This window comes from Lithobates pipiens, unplaced genomic scaffold (genome assembly GCF_037356315.1).
Source record: "Lithobates pipiens isolate NorthernLeopardFrog02 unplaced genomic scaffold, aLitPip1_a1.2 Scaffold_3, whole genome shotgun sequence".
Classification (NCBI taxonomy): domain Eukaryota; kingdom Metazoa; phylum Chordata; class Amphibia; order Anura; family Ranidae; genus Lithobates; species Lithobates pipiens.
This window is the reverse complement of record NW_027507790.1, coordinates 179,857,011-179,876,345: the sequence shown is the minus strand read 5'-3', so window position 1 is coordinate 179,876,345 and position 19,335 is coordinate 179,857,011. Positions and strand designations below refer to the sequence as shown.

The 19,335-nt window shown below is 42.5% G+C and overlaps 1 protein-coding gene across 1 annotated transcript in view; it reads right to left on the bottom strand.

Annotated features, from left to right (window-relative positions):
- Positions 1 to 8,744: 8,744 nt before the first annotated feature.
- Positions 8,745 to 19,335, bottom strand: part of LOC143940810 (proteinase-activated receptor 1-like) — a 32,126-nt gene continuing 21,535 nt past the window's right edge. Inside the window, exon 2 of the mRNA XM_077462568.1 lies at positions 8,745 to 14,958. Coding sequence (XP_077318694.1) covers positions 13,754 to 14,958 — 1,205 coding nt within the window. The 3' untranslated portion in view covers positions 8,745 to 13,753. The remainder of the gene's footprint in view (positions 14,959 to 19,335) is intronic.

The following is a 19,335-nucleotide window of genomic DNA, read 5'->3' as shown; positions in this document are numbered from 1 at the left end:
GACCAGCCATACAATACCCTTCCCGAGATGGTGTTTTATCCTGGAAGTAATATTCCCACAGGGATGGCTTCATGTGTTGGATCCCAAAGGGGGGTTGTTTGGTAGTTCTGTTTTGATGATTTCGCTAAACATCGCTAAAGGTTTTCTTCCATCATCTTAGAGCCCTCGTGCGATGCTATGGCTGTTTGGTATTGCCAACTGCAGTCTCCCTGGCTGATCGGCTCACTAACTCGCCTAAGGCTTGCTTTTGGGACACCACTGAGAAGCGGCGTCACGTGACACTGGTGACGTCATTATAGGGCGGTCTTGAAGTGGTTATATACAGGCGGTCCTGGGTTACAATCATCCAACTTACATACAACTCATACTTACAAGGGAGGGAGACAACAGGAAGTGGGAGGAAATCTACCCCATAGGAAGGGAAATTCACTCCAGTAATGTCCTGTACACATGGTCGGACTTTCCAATGGAAAATGTGCGATCGGATCTTTTTGTCGGAAAATCCGTTCGTGTGTGGGCTCCATCAGACTTTTTCCATTGGAATTTCCGACACACAAAGTTTGAGAGCTGGATCTAAAATTTTCCAACAACAAAATCTGATCGTGTGTAGACAATTCCGACGGACAAAGTGCCAAGCATGCTCAGAATAAATTATGATACAAAAGCTATTGGCTACTGCCCTCTTTATAGTCCCGTTGTACGTGTTCTACGTCACCACGTTCCGAACAATCAGATTTTCCGACAACTTTGTGCGACCGTGTGTATGCAACACAAGTTTCGTCGTACGACATCCAAAAAGGCAAATCACCAATGTAAAGTCAAGCTGCCAACATGATTACTGGAACATTTTATTCCTAATTAGCAGGCGCTGTAATCTCTACGCATTTGTGGGACAACGCCCACTTCATCAGGAGACAGCTAGAGTTGGTTTTTAGGGTACATACATAGGTTGGTAACATCAAACAGAAACCACAAAGTAGAGGCCAATATGTTGGCTAAATGACACCTGGATCCCTGCACTGTGGAAAGGCCACACAGCAGAGGTTCCAGCCGGGAGCTGAGTGAACTAAGGTAGGGCACACAGAAGGGGCCCCTCACTGCAGTGCCCCTTGTTAGAAAGAGATCAACACCAAAACCCAGGAAAAGCAGCAGCCAGGGTGATGGCTGCAAACACCCAAAAGTTTGTCTTTACTTCTGAAAAAGGAAAGATGTGAGCATTTCCCACAGGAAACCATGTTAAATGGGCTGTAGTGCGTTTCTGCAAAAAGCACAAGAAAAAATAGTACCAGGCTTTACAGCATTTCCTCTACAGAGCCTTTAATGTAAAGTTTTAATTTCTTTGACTTGATTCTTTTTTTCTCTCTATCTTTTGTAAGCAAATTAAAAAAGTTTCATTGTAACATTCTTTCGCAATCAAATCAATATCATTTTGATACGTTGGTGCGGGGCCCATAGACTGATGCCTAGTCTGCCTTTACTTTCTTTCATTTATCTCCCCTCCTCTGGGTACTCTACTGCTCATGCACCACACACACAACATTATGTGGATGGTTGGCTGTCTCTGCCTGGCTTTTACAGCCAACATCCTAATGGCATGCTGTGGTGCATGTATGCCAGTGGCAGCTGATGCTCACTATTTGGGGGGGCAGCACAGCCAACACTACACCCCCTCGGAAGACACAGGCGGCGATCACCCCCACCCGTGACAAACAGCAGAGGTCACCCGGAGGCTGCCTTACCTTGTGGAGACATGGAGGAGGCACAGCGGCAGGGAGAAGGAAGGGCCGGGCCACTCCGGTGAGCACACAGACGTTCTACTTGCGGCCGATTGCAAACCAGAAGTGTGTCCTAGGACTCCTTGCCCATTAGGGACTATCTGATTGGCCAGGAGGAAAATAGCGAATATTCATTCGCTAGCATCACACAAATAGGTGGGGTCGGAGCGCAGTGCTCTGCGCCCCGAGCCCACCCTGTTTTGAAGCCTATTAGAGCCCCTGGCTCTAATCATGTGCATCAAAAAAATACACAAAAAAATACACCCTTCTCATTGGAATCCATAGTCCAGCATCCCTGCATGTAGATCAAGGGGCCGGATTGGAGGGGGGGCATGCCCCTTATGGAGGGGCCACCAGTGAATTGTGTGCCATCACTGGGCTGGCTGCAAGACATCAAAAGAAAACCGGCCCCTTATGGTGCCAGAATAAGATGGGGCATGAAACTGGGTGTGCAGCAATCCCTACAGAACATTGCTGGATCGCGGGGAACGTGGATATGTTTTTGTGTGCAGGAACCAGCAGACAGAAGAGAGGGTAAAAAGAATAGGGGGTTTGTTTTATTACTTCCTTTTATTCCTTGATTTTTTTGTTAGCCCAAACATAAGAACATTATGGAAAGACAGTCCAGCCCAAAATAAACATTTGATATTCTTACCAAACACATTGAAAGTTTCTCCTCAACTATTGCTAACCTTTGGGTAAACTCAAAGTGATTATTCTGTTTATACAGTTGGCAAAATTAGATACATTGCCAGGAAATCGGATTGATACATGTGATAAAGATTGATACGTGTGATAATAAAATAATACTCAATAAACAAACACTGAATGGAACATTACTTTATTTGAGTAAATGCATCAGAGGATTTGAGACAAAAGGTATGCAGTATATTAAATAGACAAACAATACAAAATATTCTGAAAACAAAGTATTTACATACCGTATATTTACAGTAAACCTGTGCAAACATAAACCTTTCATTTACACTGAATTCAATGTAACAAACAGTTGGAGCCTAGCCATTAAAGACAGTTGGTGATGGAAAAAATGATGTGATCATTAATACATTGGAGGACATTTAATCACTTAAGCCCCGTACAATTTTGCTGGACAAAGACCAGAGCACTTTTTGTGATTCGGCACTGCGTCGTTTTAACTGATAATTGCGCGGTCGTGCCTCACAAACAAAATTGACAATCTTTTTTCCCCACAAATAGAGCTTTCTTTTAGTGGTATTTGATCACCACTGTGTTTTTTATTTTTTGCGCTATAAACAAAAAAGAGCGACAATTTTGAAAAAAAATGCATTATTTTTTACTTTTTGCTAAAGTAAATAAATACCCCCCCCCCCCCCAAAAAATAAATAAAAATAAATGTTTTTCCTCAGTTTAGGCCGATACATATTCTTAGACATATTTTTGGTAAAAAAAAATCGCAATAAGGGTTTATTGATTGGTTTGCACAAAAGTTATAGCATCTACAAATTAGGGGATATATTTATGGCATTTTTATGAATCATTTTTTTTTACTAGTAATGGCGGCGATCAGATGTCACTGTGACATTATGGCGGGGACATCAGACAATTTTTACACATTTTTAGGACCATTGGCATTAATACAGCGATCAATGCTATAAAATTGCAATGATTACTGTAAAAATCTCACTGGCAGTGAAGGAGTTAACCACTAGGGGGCAGGGGAAGGGTTAAGTGTGTCCTGGGGATTGATTCTAACTGTCTGGGGGATGGGCTAGCAGTGACACAACACCGATCGCTGCTCCCGACGACAGGGAGCAGACGATCGGTGTCCTGTCACTAGGCAGAATGGGGAGATGCTGTGTTTACATCGGCATCTCCCTGTTCTTTAGCTCCGTGACACGATTGCGGGTATCCCCGCGGACATCGAGTCATCGGGTCCCGCGGGTACGGTCAGGGAGCTCACGGCAGGCACACGTGCATGGCGGGAAATTCAAAGTGACGTACGGGTACGTTATTTTGCCCAGCCGTGCCATTCTGCCAACATATATGTGCAGGGCACGATCGGCAAGCGGTTAAAAAGGAGGGGGAAAACGGTTTCAATGCACCATAAATATTATAGTTTTAAAAAAGAATATTTTAAAGCAGTATTAAACTCAAAAGAAAACATTTATTTTATTGTAGCTTACTAATTCTTTTTTTTTTTTTTCCTGCGCTCCTTCATTCAGAGTGGGGGCACTCTAATAAAGGAGGTATATTACTGGCCAGACCACAAGGTGAAAACAGAAAGGAAAAGACCTAAAAAAATAAATATGAATGCAGCCACCACATCTAATGATTGGTAAGCTGCAATACATTACATTTTTGATTTGGGGTTTATTACCACTTTAACCTACAAAACATATGGACTTAGAAAAAAAAAAGGAATACATAGAAATTTTTTTTTAGCTTCAGTACACTTTTTATACTGTACATTTCCTCGATTGTATTAAGAGTCACAACTTCTTATCTCAAAGCAGAAGAATGAAAGATAAATGACTTCACAACACTGGGGTTAAAAAGTCCTTCCAATCCTCATTATTCTAGACCAGAAAAAAGGAAATGTCAGAAGACCACTTTCCATGGACCTCCAAAAACGTTATTTTGGGATCCCACATGGGTTGTTTGACTTTAAGAACAGTTAAGAGTAAGAAACTATCCTGAAAGCCCAAAAATACATTCATTGGAATCCCGGCTAGCAGGTTGCACAGCTTATTCTATTTATTTCCTGCCCTTATATAGTGGCAACATATTAAGCAACACAAAGATCATTTCACATGAGTCACCGTTTGCCAAAGCCCTACTGTCCTCCAATGCCTTTCACAGACTCGGGCCACTAACTTCTACCTACACTAGAGGGAATTGGGAGCAATGCAATTACCATAAGTAGGTTTTTGGATTGTGAGAGTAAAACTGATCACCTTGAACCTTCAAACTTCATACAAGGCATCTCTGGTTGAATAAAACCCAGTACTTTCCAGACCAGTACTTCTGGATTGTACTGCTCCGGGGCTGCTAACACTTGTTTAAGACCCCTTTCCCTTTCACACTTTACCGCTGTGTAAGCGGGAACATTTCAGCCGCTAGAGGACTGCTTTAACCCCCCCCCCTGTTACGGCGCTTCGGGAAAAAAATCCCAACCCACCCCAAAAGATTTTTTGGAATGTCCAACAAGTGCATCGCCAGAGTGTGAAAAGTCACACTTGAATGAATGGTAGGCGGTTTTCAGGCGCTTAGCAGAGGCTATTTTCAGTGGTAAAGCGACTGAAAACCGCCCCAGTGTGAAAGGGTTCTTAGGGCTCTCTTCACTTAATTACTCCGGAGTTTATACACAGATATTGATGAATACTACACCTGCGCTGCTCCAATGGGCAGCTCACACATACTTTATTAGTGGTTCATTAGAAGAGCATGCTGCATGCATGTGCTGCCTTGAGATTGCACTTCAGCTTCTTGTACCTACAAGAGTGGTCAGATGTGCATGCACAATTTGACAGCTCTCAGGCATCAGAAATGGCCTGTAGGTCTATAAGGTCTGTTTCTGTGAATAGATATTAGAGGGGGGAGGAGATGAGTGGACCTGGAGGGTGCTTTGTCACTGCTTAAAGGGTAACGCCACTTTCCTGGGAAAAAAATAATAAAAATAATAATAATAAAAATATAGCATATACAATTGTGACACAAGTAATATTGTAACTGAATGTTATTAAAAATGACATTTCCTTTTCAATCTGGAGCTCTGTCATTTTCTGTAAAATGCAATATGGCTACTTGGAGGTGCTCTGTACACAGACTGTATGTGTACGTCATTCCATGTGTATGTCATTTCCTGCTTGTGTGATTGGCTCACTGATTTTCCCAGAAGTGTGCACTAACAGACAAGTCAGATTTCAGGCTTCCCCTGCAACAAAAATTTAATTTTTAGTGAGATACTTCCAATAAGAAATCATGTCTAAAGGGATGCAGATAACTAGGAAACCACTTCCATTAGACTCACTCTGAACATGGACACAGACAGACAAACTGGGAGGAGTAGGAATCTGCAACAAAGTTTGTCAAAATCATTGTAATGTATATAGATCACCCAGAGGGCAATTTTTTTTTCTCAACAAAAGTGGAGTTACTCTATGGTGGAGTGGAGGTAATAACAATTGCAGATTTTCTGACTTTACCATAGACAGCAGGTCAATGGGGGTATATCAAACCATGAAATCCAGATTTGGTAATCATCATCTAATATCTTTGGGTCCCCTAAAGCAGGGCTCGACAAAACCCGGTCGCCAGGTCGCATTGGCGACTAGAAATAGCGACCTCGCGCCTGGGGCAGCACAGCTGGGGGTATCCTGTGTCTGTGGACCCCCCCAGCGTGATCGCGTCGGGCCGTTCCGCCGGCGGCCGAAAATTTAGGCCGCGGCTTTGAGGCCTTCTGCGGTCCTATGATTCCTTATGGAATCTGGCGCCCTCTTGTGGTCGCCGTTGGTATGACAAACCAGCAATGTTAATGAAGATTCCTCTGCCTGTATTATATTACCTGCCTCTTCTTCCCTTTATTTAGAACCCCCTAAACATTATATATATTTTTTATTCTAACACCCTAGAGAATAAAATGGTGGTTGTTGCAATACTGTCTGTCACACCGTATTTGTGCAGCGGACTTACAAGCGCACTTTTGTTGGGAAAAATAATTTAGTTAATAAAAAAATAAGACAACAGTAAAGTTAGCCCAATTATTTTTTATATTGTGAAAGATAATGTTACGCCGAGTAAATTGATACCCAACATGTCACGCTTCAAAATTGCACCCGCTCATGGAATGGCGACAAACTTTTACCCTTTAAAATCTGCATAGGCGACGTTTAAAAAAATTATACAGGTTGCACGTTTTGAGTTACAGAGGAGGTCTGGGGTAGAATTATTGCTCTCGCTCTACCGATCACGGCGCTACCTCCTATGTGTGGTTCGAACACCGATTTTATATGCGGGCAGGACAGGGCGCGTTTAAAAATTATTATTTTTTCTGCTTTATTTTAACTTTTTTTTTTTCCACTGTTCTTTTAAAAAAAATGTTGTGTCACTTTTATTCTTATTACAAGGAATGTAAAAATCCCTTGTAATAGAAAAAGCATGACAGGTCCTCTTAAATATCAGATCTGGGGTCAGAGAGACCTCGGATCTCATATTTACACTAAAATGCAATTGAAAAAAAAATTGTCATTTGAAAAAAATAAATAAAATGTCCCTCTAAGAGCTATGGGCAATGACTTGGAGACGGGACGGGGGGGGGGGGGGGGGGCGGCGGCGACTGCGCTGTTATCTTCCCCTCACTCGTCTCCATGTCAGGCCAGGGACAGGTCCGGATCGTCGTCACGGACCTGGCTCCTAACTTTTGAAGCTGGCTCCTAGATTCCAAGCAAATTTGTCAACCCCTGCCCTAAAGTAGATGTACACCCAATCACTAAAATCATATAGGATCTTTAATGTGTTTTGGAGGTGCTTCAGGGTGCCAATGAATGGGACTGTGGTGCACCAATGCATGTAACATGGGTTGTCACATGTTCAAGCAGTACAGTGGTGTGAATGGACCCTTTGGTAATACATCAACATATCAGAATGAACCTGGGGCTGCTTAGTCTTGTTTATATTAATTCTATGGGAAGGGCACCTTGTGTGTGCACTGCTATCAATCACAGAGCAGGACTGAGGAGGAGACAGCAAATGAAAATAGGATTTATATCTCATGCCACACCTTGGAAGAAATGCAGCAGGAAACCCCATTATGGTAGGGATAGGTTAATCAATGGGCACAGGAATTGAGATGTAATGTTCCATATCAACCCCCTTAAAAAGAGAAGTATAGGATTTGCTTTTTTCTTAATCATACTTACCTAGCTGAATGCAGCATCGGTCCAATACTGCATCTATCCTCTCGGCTCTAACACTGAGAACCAAGCAATCAAACACCGCTGATCGCTCAGTTCTCACAGCTCTCACAAAGGCATAGCTTCATCATTGACCACAGTACCCTGGAAGTAATGTTCTCTATCAACCCCCTAATGGTAGGGATAGCTTTATCATCAAGAAGAGAAATTGGGTAGTAATGTTCCATACCAACCCCTTTGTGGTAGGGATAGCTTCTTCACTGAGAACAAGAATTGAGAATTAAAGGGGCTGTAAACCCTCACGGTTTTTCATCCTAATACATTCTATGCATTAAGGTGAAAAACCTTCTCTCATGCTGCAGCCCCCCAGAGCCCCCATTTTACTTACCTCAAGCCGGTCTTTTTCTTCCCGGGGATGAGCACACCAGCTCTAGCTGGTGTCTCATGTCCTGATTGGATAGATTGATAGCAGTGCAGCCATTGGCTCCCGTTGCTGTCAATCAAATCCAATGACGTGGGCGCCAGAAAGCCTGGCATTTGTGTCTGTGAATGCAAATGCTGGACTCAGGAGTGTGCCCGCAAGTTAACCTCCTTGGGAAAGTACTTCTCCTAGGGGGGTTATCTGATGCGGGGAGGAGCCACGAGAGCCACCGGGGGACCCCAGAAGAGGATGTTCAGGGCCACTCTGTGATAAACGAGCTGCTCAGTGGAGGTAAGTATGATATGTTTGTTATTTAAAAAAAAACAAATAAACGATCCTTTACAATTTACTTTAATGTTCCATATAAACCCCCATATGGTAAGGATGACTTCATCATTAAGCAATTGGGAAAATGTTTTCCATATTGGAAGTAGGCTTATGTTCAATTCAGCGTTCCTATCTTGCAGAGACCAGCTCTGAAGTGGATTCTAAAATCTACACAGAACATAATGCCATCCCAGAGAGGACATACAAAGTACGTGTGGGCTATAGATACGTTTTGTACCTCATACTGTTTATAACACAGGAAATAATGATATAAACACCAAGCCACAACTACGTATAGAAGATAAATGAGTACAGCAGGATACAATACGTGGTTTGTGGTTTTCATTTTTCATCAATAGTCATAACATATAGAAGAATTTGCATTAAATATTCCTCGGTCACGGCTTCACATAGCTCACATTACAATACCTCGCTAGATACATTTCACACAATAATATTTAGAAAAGGTGACAGTGAAACATGTAACTTTACTAAAAGACACTCACACTATACACAACACATGATATATTTTCTATATATTCATAGAGAAAAAGTCCTTCATGGAAAGTTTTGAAGAAAGAACATGAGGTAAACTTTGATTCATATACAGTCAGAGCAGTAATATAAACTCACTTTTGGGGTAGCTGTGTTAAACATTAGCTGAAAGGTGTCATATCTATTTAGGTTCAGATTTTCTACTGTTGTAAATATAAAAATCTTAAGGCTTAGGATGCAATGCTGGTAGGAGGGGCTCCCATATATTTTTATACTGTGATTGGCTGCACAGAGATGACATAATCAGGAGCCCATTTTACCAGTTCCCAATCACTGGTAGTTGACCATGAAATATCAGTGACAGGTCGGCCAAGGGTATGGGGCACCAAGTGAGTATGTTCCAGAAGATGATACGTATACACGAAATTACCAAATGTATTGTGACACCTGCCTTTATTATGCACATGAACTTTAATGGCATCCCAGTTTTAGTCTGTAGGGTTCAATATTGAGTTGGTCCACCCTTTGTAGCTATAACAGCTTCAACTCTTCTGGGAAGGCTGTCCACAAGGTTTAGGAGTGTGTCTATAAGAATGTTTGATCATTCTTCCAGAAGCGCATTTTTGAGGTCAGGCCCTGATGTTGGAGTGAAGGCCTGGCTCGCAGTCTCCACTCTAATTCATCCCAAAGATGTTCCATCGGGTTGAGGTCAGTCACTGGTCCAAAATAAATTGGTGGAGGGAGGATTATGGCGTATTTCAGGGGTTGGGCTTGGCCCCTTAGTTCCAGTGAAGGGAACTCTTAAGGCACAGCACACCAAGACATTTTGGACAATTTCATGTTCCAAACTTTGTGGGAACAGTTTGGGGTTGGCCCCTTCCTGTTCCAACATGACTGTGCACCAGTGCACAAACAAAGTCGATAAAGACATGGATGAGCAAGTTTAGGGTGGAGGAAGTTGACTGGCCTGCACCAAGTCCTGAACTCAACCCGAAAGAATACCTTTGGGATTAATTAGAGTGGATACTGCAAGCCAGACCTTCTCTCCAACATCAGTGTGGGACCTCACAAATGTGTTTCTGTAAGAATGGTCAAACATTCCCATAGACACACTCCTAAACCTTGTGGACAGCCTTCCCAGAAGAGTTAAAGCTGTTAAAGCTGCAAAGGGTGGGCCAACTCAATATTGAACCCTATGGACTAAGACTGGAATGCCATTAAAGTTCATGTGCGTGTAAAGGCAGGTGTCACAATACTTTTGGTAATTTAGTGTATGTGGTGGCTGCGCATTAAGGCCCATCAGCTGTGCTATACATAATGATGTTGTAAAGGGTTTAAAGTACCTGATGGCTTTAATATTGGACTTAATGGTTCCTGCATTCTCCACTCCTGTACTAGCCCAAATGTTTATATATAGTTGTGACAATCTGAAGGATGAAATGCAGATTGGAGTGCTAAAGTGTATCTAAACCTAGAAACAAAAGTGTAATATATAGCAGCTTTCTATTTATTTATTTATTTTCATGCTATGGACATTTTTTTAGCAAGTAAAGGAAATACATGTTGATCTTATTAGACATATATTGTCTTGGTCACTTCTTGTCATCTCTCTTGTGCAAACTACTAGCTCTATCAAACCACCAGGTAATGGAGAAGAACAAAGGCAGGCAAATATGAACACCAGCCTGTGTGAAAACCATGGCTGCAACCATAGATACAGTGGAGAAATTAGTGTAGATACGAAGGGACAGGAAGTGTGTTATTGGCAGGATAATCATGTGAAAATAAAGGCAAAGAGTCTGAAAAATTTAAACTAATGCATATACCTCATCCAAGGACTGGTAAGCTGCAATGTATTACATGTTTGTTTTTTGGGTTTAGATGTTTTTTATGCACTTATTTACAGAGCTTTTTCAAAATTACAGATCTAAATGGCCTAGCAAGTGGCAGTAGCTTGTATAAACAACTGTATACAAAATTACTGATATTAATAATGTAATCTTTGCAAGTTATACTAACAACATAAAAACAACAATTTGCCAGCTCTTACATTACCAGTGATAGCATTTACAATGTGACAATGAGCTAGATTCTTCACTTTCTTTACTCTGGAAGTTTTTTTCTAACAAAGTGTATTACCGATTTTAACACTAATTTGGTGTCACTGCTAATCTTGAAAGTACTGCAAAAATGCTGAATATTTCGAAAAAGAAATAGCTTTTTACTAAGCAACATTCTAACACAACAATTTATTAATCTCTTCTCAAGAAAGTTCTATGGAATGATATACAAAGGACGGCCCAAGGTACACGCAGCCACCCATTATTATGTCTGTGTCCCATATGGTCATGGTATAGAGCAGGGATATACAATTAGCGGACCTCCAGCTGATGCAAAACTACAAGTCCCATCATGCCTCTGCCTCTGGGTGTCATGCTTGTGGCTGTCAGTCTTGCTATGCCTCATGGGACTTGTAGTTCTGCAACAGCTGGAGGTCCGCTAATTGCATATCCCTGGTATAGAGGAATAATTTACCTAAAATGTTTTTGTCTCCCACCACTGTTCTCCAACATATCAAAAGGAATTATCATGAATGAGGTATTTATACTTCAGTATACAAGCAAATATCACTCCTAATGGCAATTCAGTCCTATTTTTTTGTCCATCAGACACTATTCTGGTTTCCCCATTTTGCTTGATCCGTTATCCTTTGGTACTATACTTCCCTACTAGCATAACTTTAAATAGTCTGTAAACTTTAAGGGCCGGTTCACACAGCGAGGCGAGGCGAGGCGACACGGCTCGCCTCGCCTCGCTCCCGCAAGTCGCCCCCATTCAGTACTATGGAACCGTTCTGAGAGGAGCGACTCGAGTCGCTCCGACTCAGAAAAAAGGTTCCTGTACTACTTCTGGGCGACTTCGGGGGCGACTTGCAGTGACTTCTATACAGAAGTCCTCTGCAAGTCGCCGCTGAGATCCCCGCAGGTCGCGGCGAGGCAAGTCGGAGACGCCTCGCCGCGCCTCGCTGTGTGAACCGGCCCTTAGGGGAATTATAGTCTTTAAAAGGTTTGTAAACATGAGATTAATGTAAATAATTTGTTACTAAAAGAGTTTCTATGTTTATTTCATAATACATAGCATACGGTATGTAGATGAGACCAGGCATCTTTGTTAACGGTTTAATACACTAAATAGCTCTTGGTAGCCAAACTAAGACAGGGAATCAATTTTCTTTGTCCATGCTTTTTAAATTAAAGTGATATGGTAGTGCCCTATTAATTCATATGGTGTGATTTTTACTGCACTTAAAATCACCTTCACATCATTTTTAAATGATCTTTATACCATCTTTACAGAGCCACTATTCGTTTAAAGAACAACATGTTAAAGAAGTTCAGTTCCTAGACAGAAAATAAGACACATTCAATAGGTTTATTTCAGGAAAGTAGTTCTTATAAAAGTCAGGTATTAGGATGTGTCTGATAGCTTAGCAGTGCATCCATGCCTATATTCTCCTATATCATCATTAGCTAGGAGACTATTCTTGCACATACACATAGTGGACTATGGAACCTTTCTTAGGGTTGTTGTCCCTTGAAAGACTAGATGTTCAGAAATCTAGAAGCTCCTTTCGGAATATCTTAGCCCTTGTACACACGGTCGGACATTCCGACAACCGAATCCGTTGGATTTTGTCTGTCAGATTCTGTCCGACTAATTTTGTCCGAAACTGTTGCATACACACGGTCGGACAAAGTTGTCGGAAAATACGATCGTTCAGAACGTGATGATGTTATTTAGTTACGACAGGACTAAGTTCAGGGTAGTAGCCAATATCTTTGATGTAGGAATTTGATCTGAGCATGTGTGGCACTTTGTCCAATCGGAATTCTCTGCACATGATCGGAGAATGTCCGATCGGAGCATTTTTTCAGAAAATTTTACCAACAAGTTGGAAAACTTGGTCCGTCGGACAGTCCGATGGAGACCACACACAGTCTGAATAGCCGACAAAACGGTCCTAACGGACACATTCCGTCGGAATCTCCGACCGTGTGTACAAGGGCTAACACAGGTGTCCCCTAGGAGGTCTGAAGCTAAAACCAGAATACAATGTCCCATTACACATTCCATCTGGCCTGGGAACACCATGGAATCCCACTGGGAAGTCCTGCATCTGCAGCCTAACAAAGGTATTCTGGGTTAACCATCTCACACTGTCACCCACAAACTAGGGTAAGGGGAATGACATATGAAGATTGTAATAGGTAACAGTAAAATTACTCTTGTTCTGCTTCAAAAATAACACCAGCCTTTCTCAACCTTTTTAACACAGAGGAACCCTTGAAATAAATTTCTGGTGTCAGGGAACCTGTTAATAATGACTAATTCTGCAGCTCATAGTACATTAGCATGATGGTGAGATGGAACAATGCTCCTTACATTTGGAGTCATTGGGAAGAATACCCCCATTGCAGATTGATAAAAAGATATTTGCTGTTGGTGGTTACTTATCTGAGATGCAGAAACTGATCATTGCTCAAGGAACCCCTAGCAATCTCTTTACGAAACTTAAGGTGCCATGGAACCCTGGTTGAGAAAGGCTGATCTACACAAAAAGCACTTTCTTAACACAAACTCCAACTGGGTGGTTTTTAAATGCATTTTTTATCCTGAACTTTTGTATTAAACTTATCTACACAGGTGTGTTGATCATGTGAACTGAAAACATCTGATCTGTAAGGACCAGCCCAAGCAACACAGTCATTTGAAACAAGTTAAACTGTGCATAAAGGAAAGTGCAAGTCTACAGTTGTTCAGCAAAACCATGGAAGTAAAATTTATGTCAGAAGTTTCCGGTAGACGCTGTTTTTTGCACTGCTGACGCCCGTCTCATTTTTGCTTGCTGTGCTCATTAACTGACCACTGCTGCTTACAGGCTCAGCTAACTTCTTGCAGCACACCAAACTATACAAGTATTTTTGACATTGGGTGGAGCCATAGTAATAAATAATCGGGTCCAGGCAGCAGTTGATACTACTAATGCAGGCACAAAGGATGTAGACAAAATACAGAGACTGGTTGGCTCCATGACTGAAGTACAAATAATGTATTAGGAAGATGAGATTGCTGGGTCCAAAGCACACGATGAAAACACAGAGCACCACAATGGCCAAGACTAAGGCTCGGGTCTTCTTGCATGAGGTTCCAATGCTTTTACTGCTCAAGCTGCGAATGATGCCAATATAACAGATGGTTGTAATGATTAATGGTAACACAAAGAAGACTACGATGAAAGTGGTAAAATAGTACAGGTAAAATCCCCTAAGGTCCTTCAGGTCTTGTACATCATGGCAGGTAGTGATGCCCAATAAGGCAACGTGTTTAGTCTGCTCACTTATTAAAAGAGGTGCACTGCTGGCAATGGATACAATCCAGATGAAGATACAGACTAGCCAGGCTCTACCCATCGTGCGCCAGGAAAGAGAATGCATTGGATAAACAACCGCTAGGAACCGATCCACACTGATACTTGTCATGAGTAGGATAGAACAGTACATGTTAAAGTAAAATGCTGCAGTGACAAACTGACACATGGCGGGTCCAAAGTGCCAATCATTTCCTGCAAATCGGTAAGCAATGTTGAAGGGAAGAACACTGATGAAGAGGACATCAGCCATGGCCAGGTTCAGCATATAGACAATGGCTGGCTTTCTAACCTTCATTTTAAACAAGAATATGATGACAGCCATGACATTGAGAGGAAGTGCCACAATGAATACCAAGGTGTACACTGACGGTACAAATCTGGTCAATAGTGGGTTAGTCAGATACAGATGAAACTGCTTTGTAATGTTTGTTACTTCCTTTATGATACTGCGGGTGCGAGGCTGTGAGGGCTCCATTCCTGATACTTCTCCAGATGCATCTGTGGCCTCATCCGTAAAATCGTCAATGTTATCTATTGCATCGTCTGGAAACTCTTCAAATTCATCAGCAGAATCTGCAGGATTGTAAAAGGTTCTTGGATCGACACTGTTATTACCTGAAATGAATTAAGGATAAGTTAATAAGAATTGAAAAGAACGGGGGTCCATTCCAATCATGTAAGAATATTATATTTAAAAAAAATATTATAATAATAATAATATTTAGTTACAGCGTGAGTATAGTCAGTTTTTTATTTATTTTTTTAGTTGTGGTAGGAAGGACTAAAACCCCTGTCAGTTTATTTTTTGCTATTTGTATCTCACTGGGGGAAATTTGCCTTTCGTTCCTGTCCTGGAGAAGCAACAGAAATGAGAGGAAATCTCACCAAGTGGTTTAGGCCTCTTTCACACCGGGTGGGCTGCGCTGGAGTCGGGACAGGGGGGGTCCATGTCCACTCACTCAGAGCGGACACAGACTGCTGTCCTCTATGGGTGGTTGGATGTAAATAGACTTGCCAGATCAATGGGGAACTGACCCCCGTCAGTCTGTTTTTATTGACAGAATCGGATGCCGGTGGATGTCAGCAGACACCTGCTGCACCATAGAGGGCACTGGATGTTTCAATAAGGTCTGCCTGAAAAACTGACAGGCGCAACCTATCGGTCCGCCGTGTGAGAGGGCCCTAAGACACTTGACAGAAGACTAAAAAGTTCACCAGTACTCCACTGACAACTCTAATATTTTGGATTTCTCCTCACTTTCCATCTTGACAGAGGTCACTAGGACAATAATAGTAAAAAAGACTAATAGAGATGAATCTCCCTAATGAGGGCACAGACAGCAATAAAAATCTGACAGGTGTTCCAATCCCTCTCCACTTCATCCAAAAAAGAAAAAAAGTTATTTAAAGCACTTTTACTTTAAAGCGGAACTTTACCAAATAAGGGAAGTTCCGCTTGTTGGCATCCTCCCCCACGTCTCTTTAGAAATTGTCTTTTTTTTTGGGGGGGGGGGGGGGGCAGGTAGCTGGTTTTGACAGATATCCACTTCCACTGAGCAGAAGTTGTCCCCTCTTCCCATGTAGCCTTCTGGGACACATCACAGGTCCCAGAAGACTGCAGGACCATTCACAGAGTGCAGCACAGCTCGTGCATGCGCATTGTGAAGCCGCAAGGCTGGGAGACTGGAGCTCTTAAGGCCTTGCTTTAAGGCCTCCTTCCCGACTCCTGTATGTGAAATTTTGCTTTTGGGGAGGAGGGGGTACCCCATTTTGACAGGTCCCCGCTCCCACTTTGGAAGTTCTTTCCCCTTCCCTCCCAATATCTTCTGGGACACAACAGGTCCCAGAAGACTTTGGAACTAGTCACAGAGCGCAGCGCCAATCGTGCACGCACAGTGGACACCCGGTTGTGAAGCCGCAAGCTGTCAAAGCCCGGTGTCCATAGTAAAGATGCCAGCTCCGGCGAGGGAGTACACAAGGAGAACACGACTGGGGTGAGAACACCGCTGGATCATAGGACAGGTAAATGTCTGTTTGTTTATTAAAAGTCAGCAGGTCCAGTTTTTGACTGGAGCTCTTCTTTAAGAAAGCTTTGCTGTGTCTGTAAAATTCAGATATCATACAATCCATCTACTGTAGAGAACTTGTGCAGTCTGATAGGAATCAGTTAAACGAATAAAGGAAATAATGAAAATAAATTCACTTTCAAAATACAATCTGATAACTGTATATACCATGCAAGGAATGTGTGGGCTGTTGAACCTTTACATGACTGACAAACAGTACTTCCTGTATATCCTATGGGGGTTACAACTGTTCTTTGTATATCTTTAACACTTTTCTATGTAAATACATGAGTGTCTGCCAGTTCTTCAAATAGACCAAGATACTGAATCCCACCTCATTATATTTACAAAAATTACCTGCAGGGCCCCACAAAATCAAATCTGAACTCTAGACAAACAGCTAAGCACACAGATGGAATACACCTTTTCCTACAATACTGCACAATCTAATTGTCTGCCATGAACTACATCTAAAAGGAATGCAGACATGACAGCTTTCCTCATTAGAACACAGAGTGCAGCAAGGGATTATAATGAACCAGACCCTCCCATTTGACGCTCACAATTGTGGGGCTTTTTGTTCTGGGCCACATATGAAAGCCAGAAGCACTGACTTCAGTGAAAAGCATTAGGGATAGGGAGGATCCCTGGGCAAACACCACAATACAGTAGAATATTTTTTTTAAGTGCATTAAGACACTGAGAGCTTCATCTAGCAGCTGTTCTACAAATCTCTATATATAATACAATACCACAAATATGGAAGACCAAGCTGGTAAAAATGTGAAAGCTATATAAAAATGTACTACATGTCAAAATAAAAAGTAAACCTTGCAAAAAAGCTTACAACATGGACTATTTAAAGCTACATGTTACCCTCCCTTTAGAACTCATTCAAATAGGTGATTAAATCTGTCCTCCGTGCAGAGCCACATGCAGATGTGCATGCATCCACCTTGGAGTTGTGTGTGAGCTGTCCATTGAAGTGGATTAACAAAAGCAGTGCTGGCATGAGCACAATTGCATAAGAGTACGGAATAATGACCATTGGTTTTGGCTGTTAGTAAGGCCGCGTACACACGGGCGGATTGTCTGTCCAACTTAGTCCGCTGAACCGTGTTTCAGCGGACAATCCGCTCGTGTGTGGGCTTCAGCGGACTTTTTCAGCGGACTGTCTGACGAACAAAGTCTTACGGAATTTCCGTAATTTTGTCCGTTCAAACTTGGTTTTGTCCGTCCAAACTTGGTTTCAGCGGACAGTCCGCTCGTGTGTAGGCAAGTTGGACGGACTAAGTATGGCGCATGCTCAGAAAGGATTTACACGGCCGAAGGTTGCATTGCAGTGTATAGGACGTTGTTTTTCTAGTCCCGTCGTACGTGCTGTACACGTCATCGCGCACGCTTTCAGCGGACTGTCTGCTCATCGTGTGTGGTCAAGTCTGTTCATTCAAATTTTGAACGGACTGTCTGTCGGATTGTCTGACGAACTTATTTGGGCAGACAATCCGCCCGTGTGTACGCGGCCTAAGTCGTTTGTTTCAGGAGGGCAGTTTCTGTGGAGTGCTGTGGGCGAAATCCAGACTGTAGGGCAGGGATCTGCAATTAGCGGACCTCCAGCTGTTGCAAAACTACAAATCCCATCATGCCTCTGCCTCTGGGTGCCATGCTTGTGGCTGTCAGAGTCTTGCTATGCCTCATGGGACTTGTAGTTCTGCAACAGCTGGAGGTCCGCTAATTACATACCCCTGCTGTAGGGGATCAAGAAGGTTATTCTCAATGAGGAGGTTGCTCAGTCGGTTGTAGACTAAATGTTCAAGGAGTTTGAAGGCAAAAGGGAGTAAAGAGATGGGTCTTAGGTTGTTAAGATTGATGGGGTCTAGTGAGGCCTTTTTTGGTATGGGAGTGACTAGTGCATGTTTTAGAGAGTTGGGGAAGATGCTAGTAGAGAGTGAGAGGTTGAAGATATGAGTTAAAGAGTGTAGGATTGAGTCAGATGGTGACCGTAATATTTGAGAAGGAACAGAGTCCGGGGGGCAGGAGGATAGGTGGGCGTTAGAAAAAAGTTTAGTGACTTCCTCTATAGTAGCTGGGTCAAAAGAGGGAAGTATTGATTGTGCAGGAGGACAAGGAGTGAGGAGATCTTGAGACAAATTGTCTCAATCTTATTTTTGAAGTGATTAGCAATCTCCTTTGCAGTGAGTAAGTTAGTGGGTGGAGGTAATGGAGGAAGAAGTAGAGTGGCAAAGGTAGAAAAGATTTGACGGGGACTGCCTGAGAGGGTGTTAATGAGAGTGATAAAGTAGGTCTGTTTGGCAGTGTGGAGACAGTTATGGTATTTTTAGAGGGCAGATTTATATTGGCTGAAATCTTGCTGTGACTTAGTCTTACGCCACAGACATTCAATGCTATGTTTTTTGAGGCTCCTGGTATTGTCTGTCTGCCAGGATTGTAGCGGTCGGGGCCTGATTCTGTGTGTAGTGAGGGAGGCGAAGGTATCCAGGGTGGATGACAGCGAACTGTTGTAGACAGAAGTAGCCAAGTTGGGGCAGGACAAGGATGAGATTTTGTTGTAGAGACAATCTGTAGCAGAAAAAAGAAGAGAAGGGTTAAGATGGCGAAGGTTTCTATGGGTAATAGTTTGGTAGGTGGAAGGCAAGGAGGAGGCAGGCAAGGAGAGAGTGAAACTAATGAGGTGGTTTTCAGAGAGAGGTAAAGGAATATTGAAGAGGTTGTGCGGAGTGCATAGGTAGGAGAATATGAGGTCAAAGCAGTTGTCAACAGAGTAGTAGTAGTAGAAGCGTGCTCATTGTTTAAGGTCAAAAGAGGAGGTTATATAGTAATTGTTGCTTAATTGCTTACCTGAATGAGCCCTTAGGTGAATGCCACTCTCTCTGGTTACCTCCTAGGCATCAACAGTACACAAATA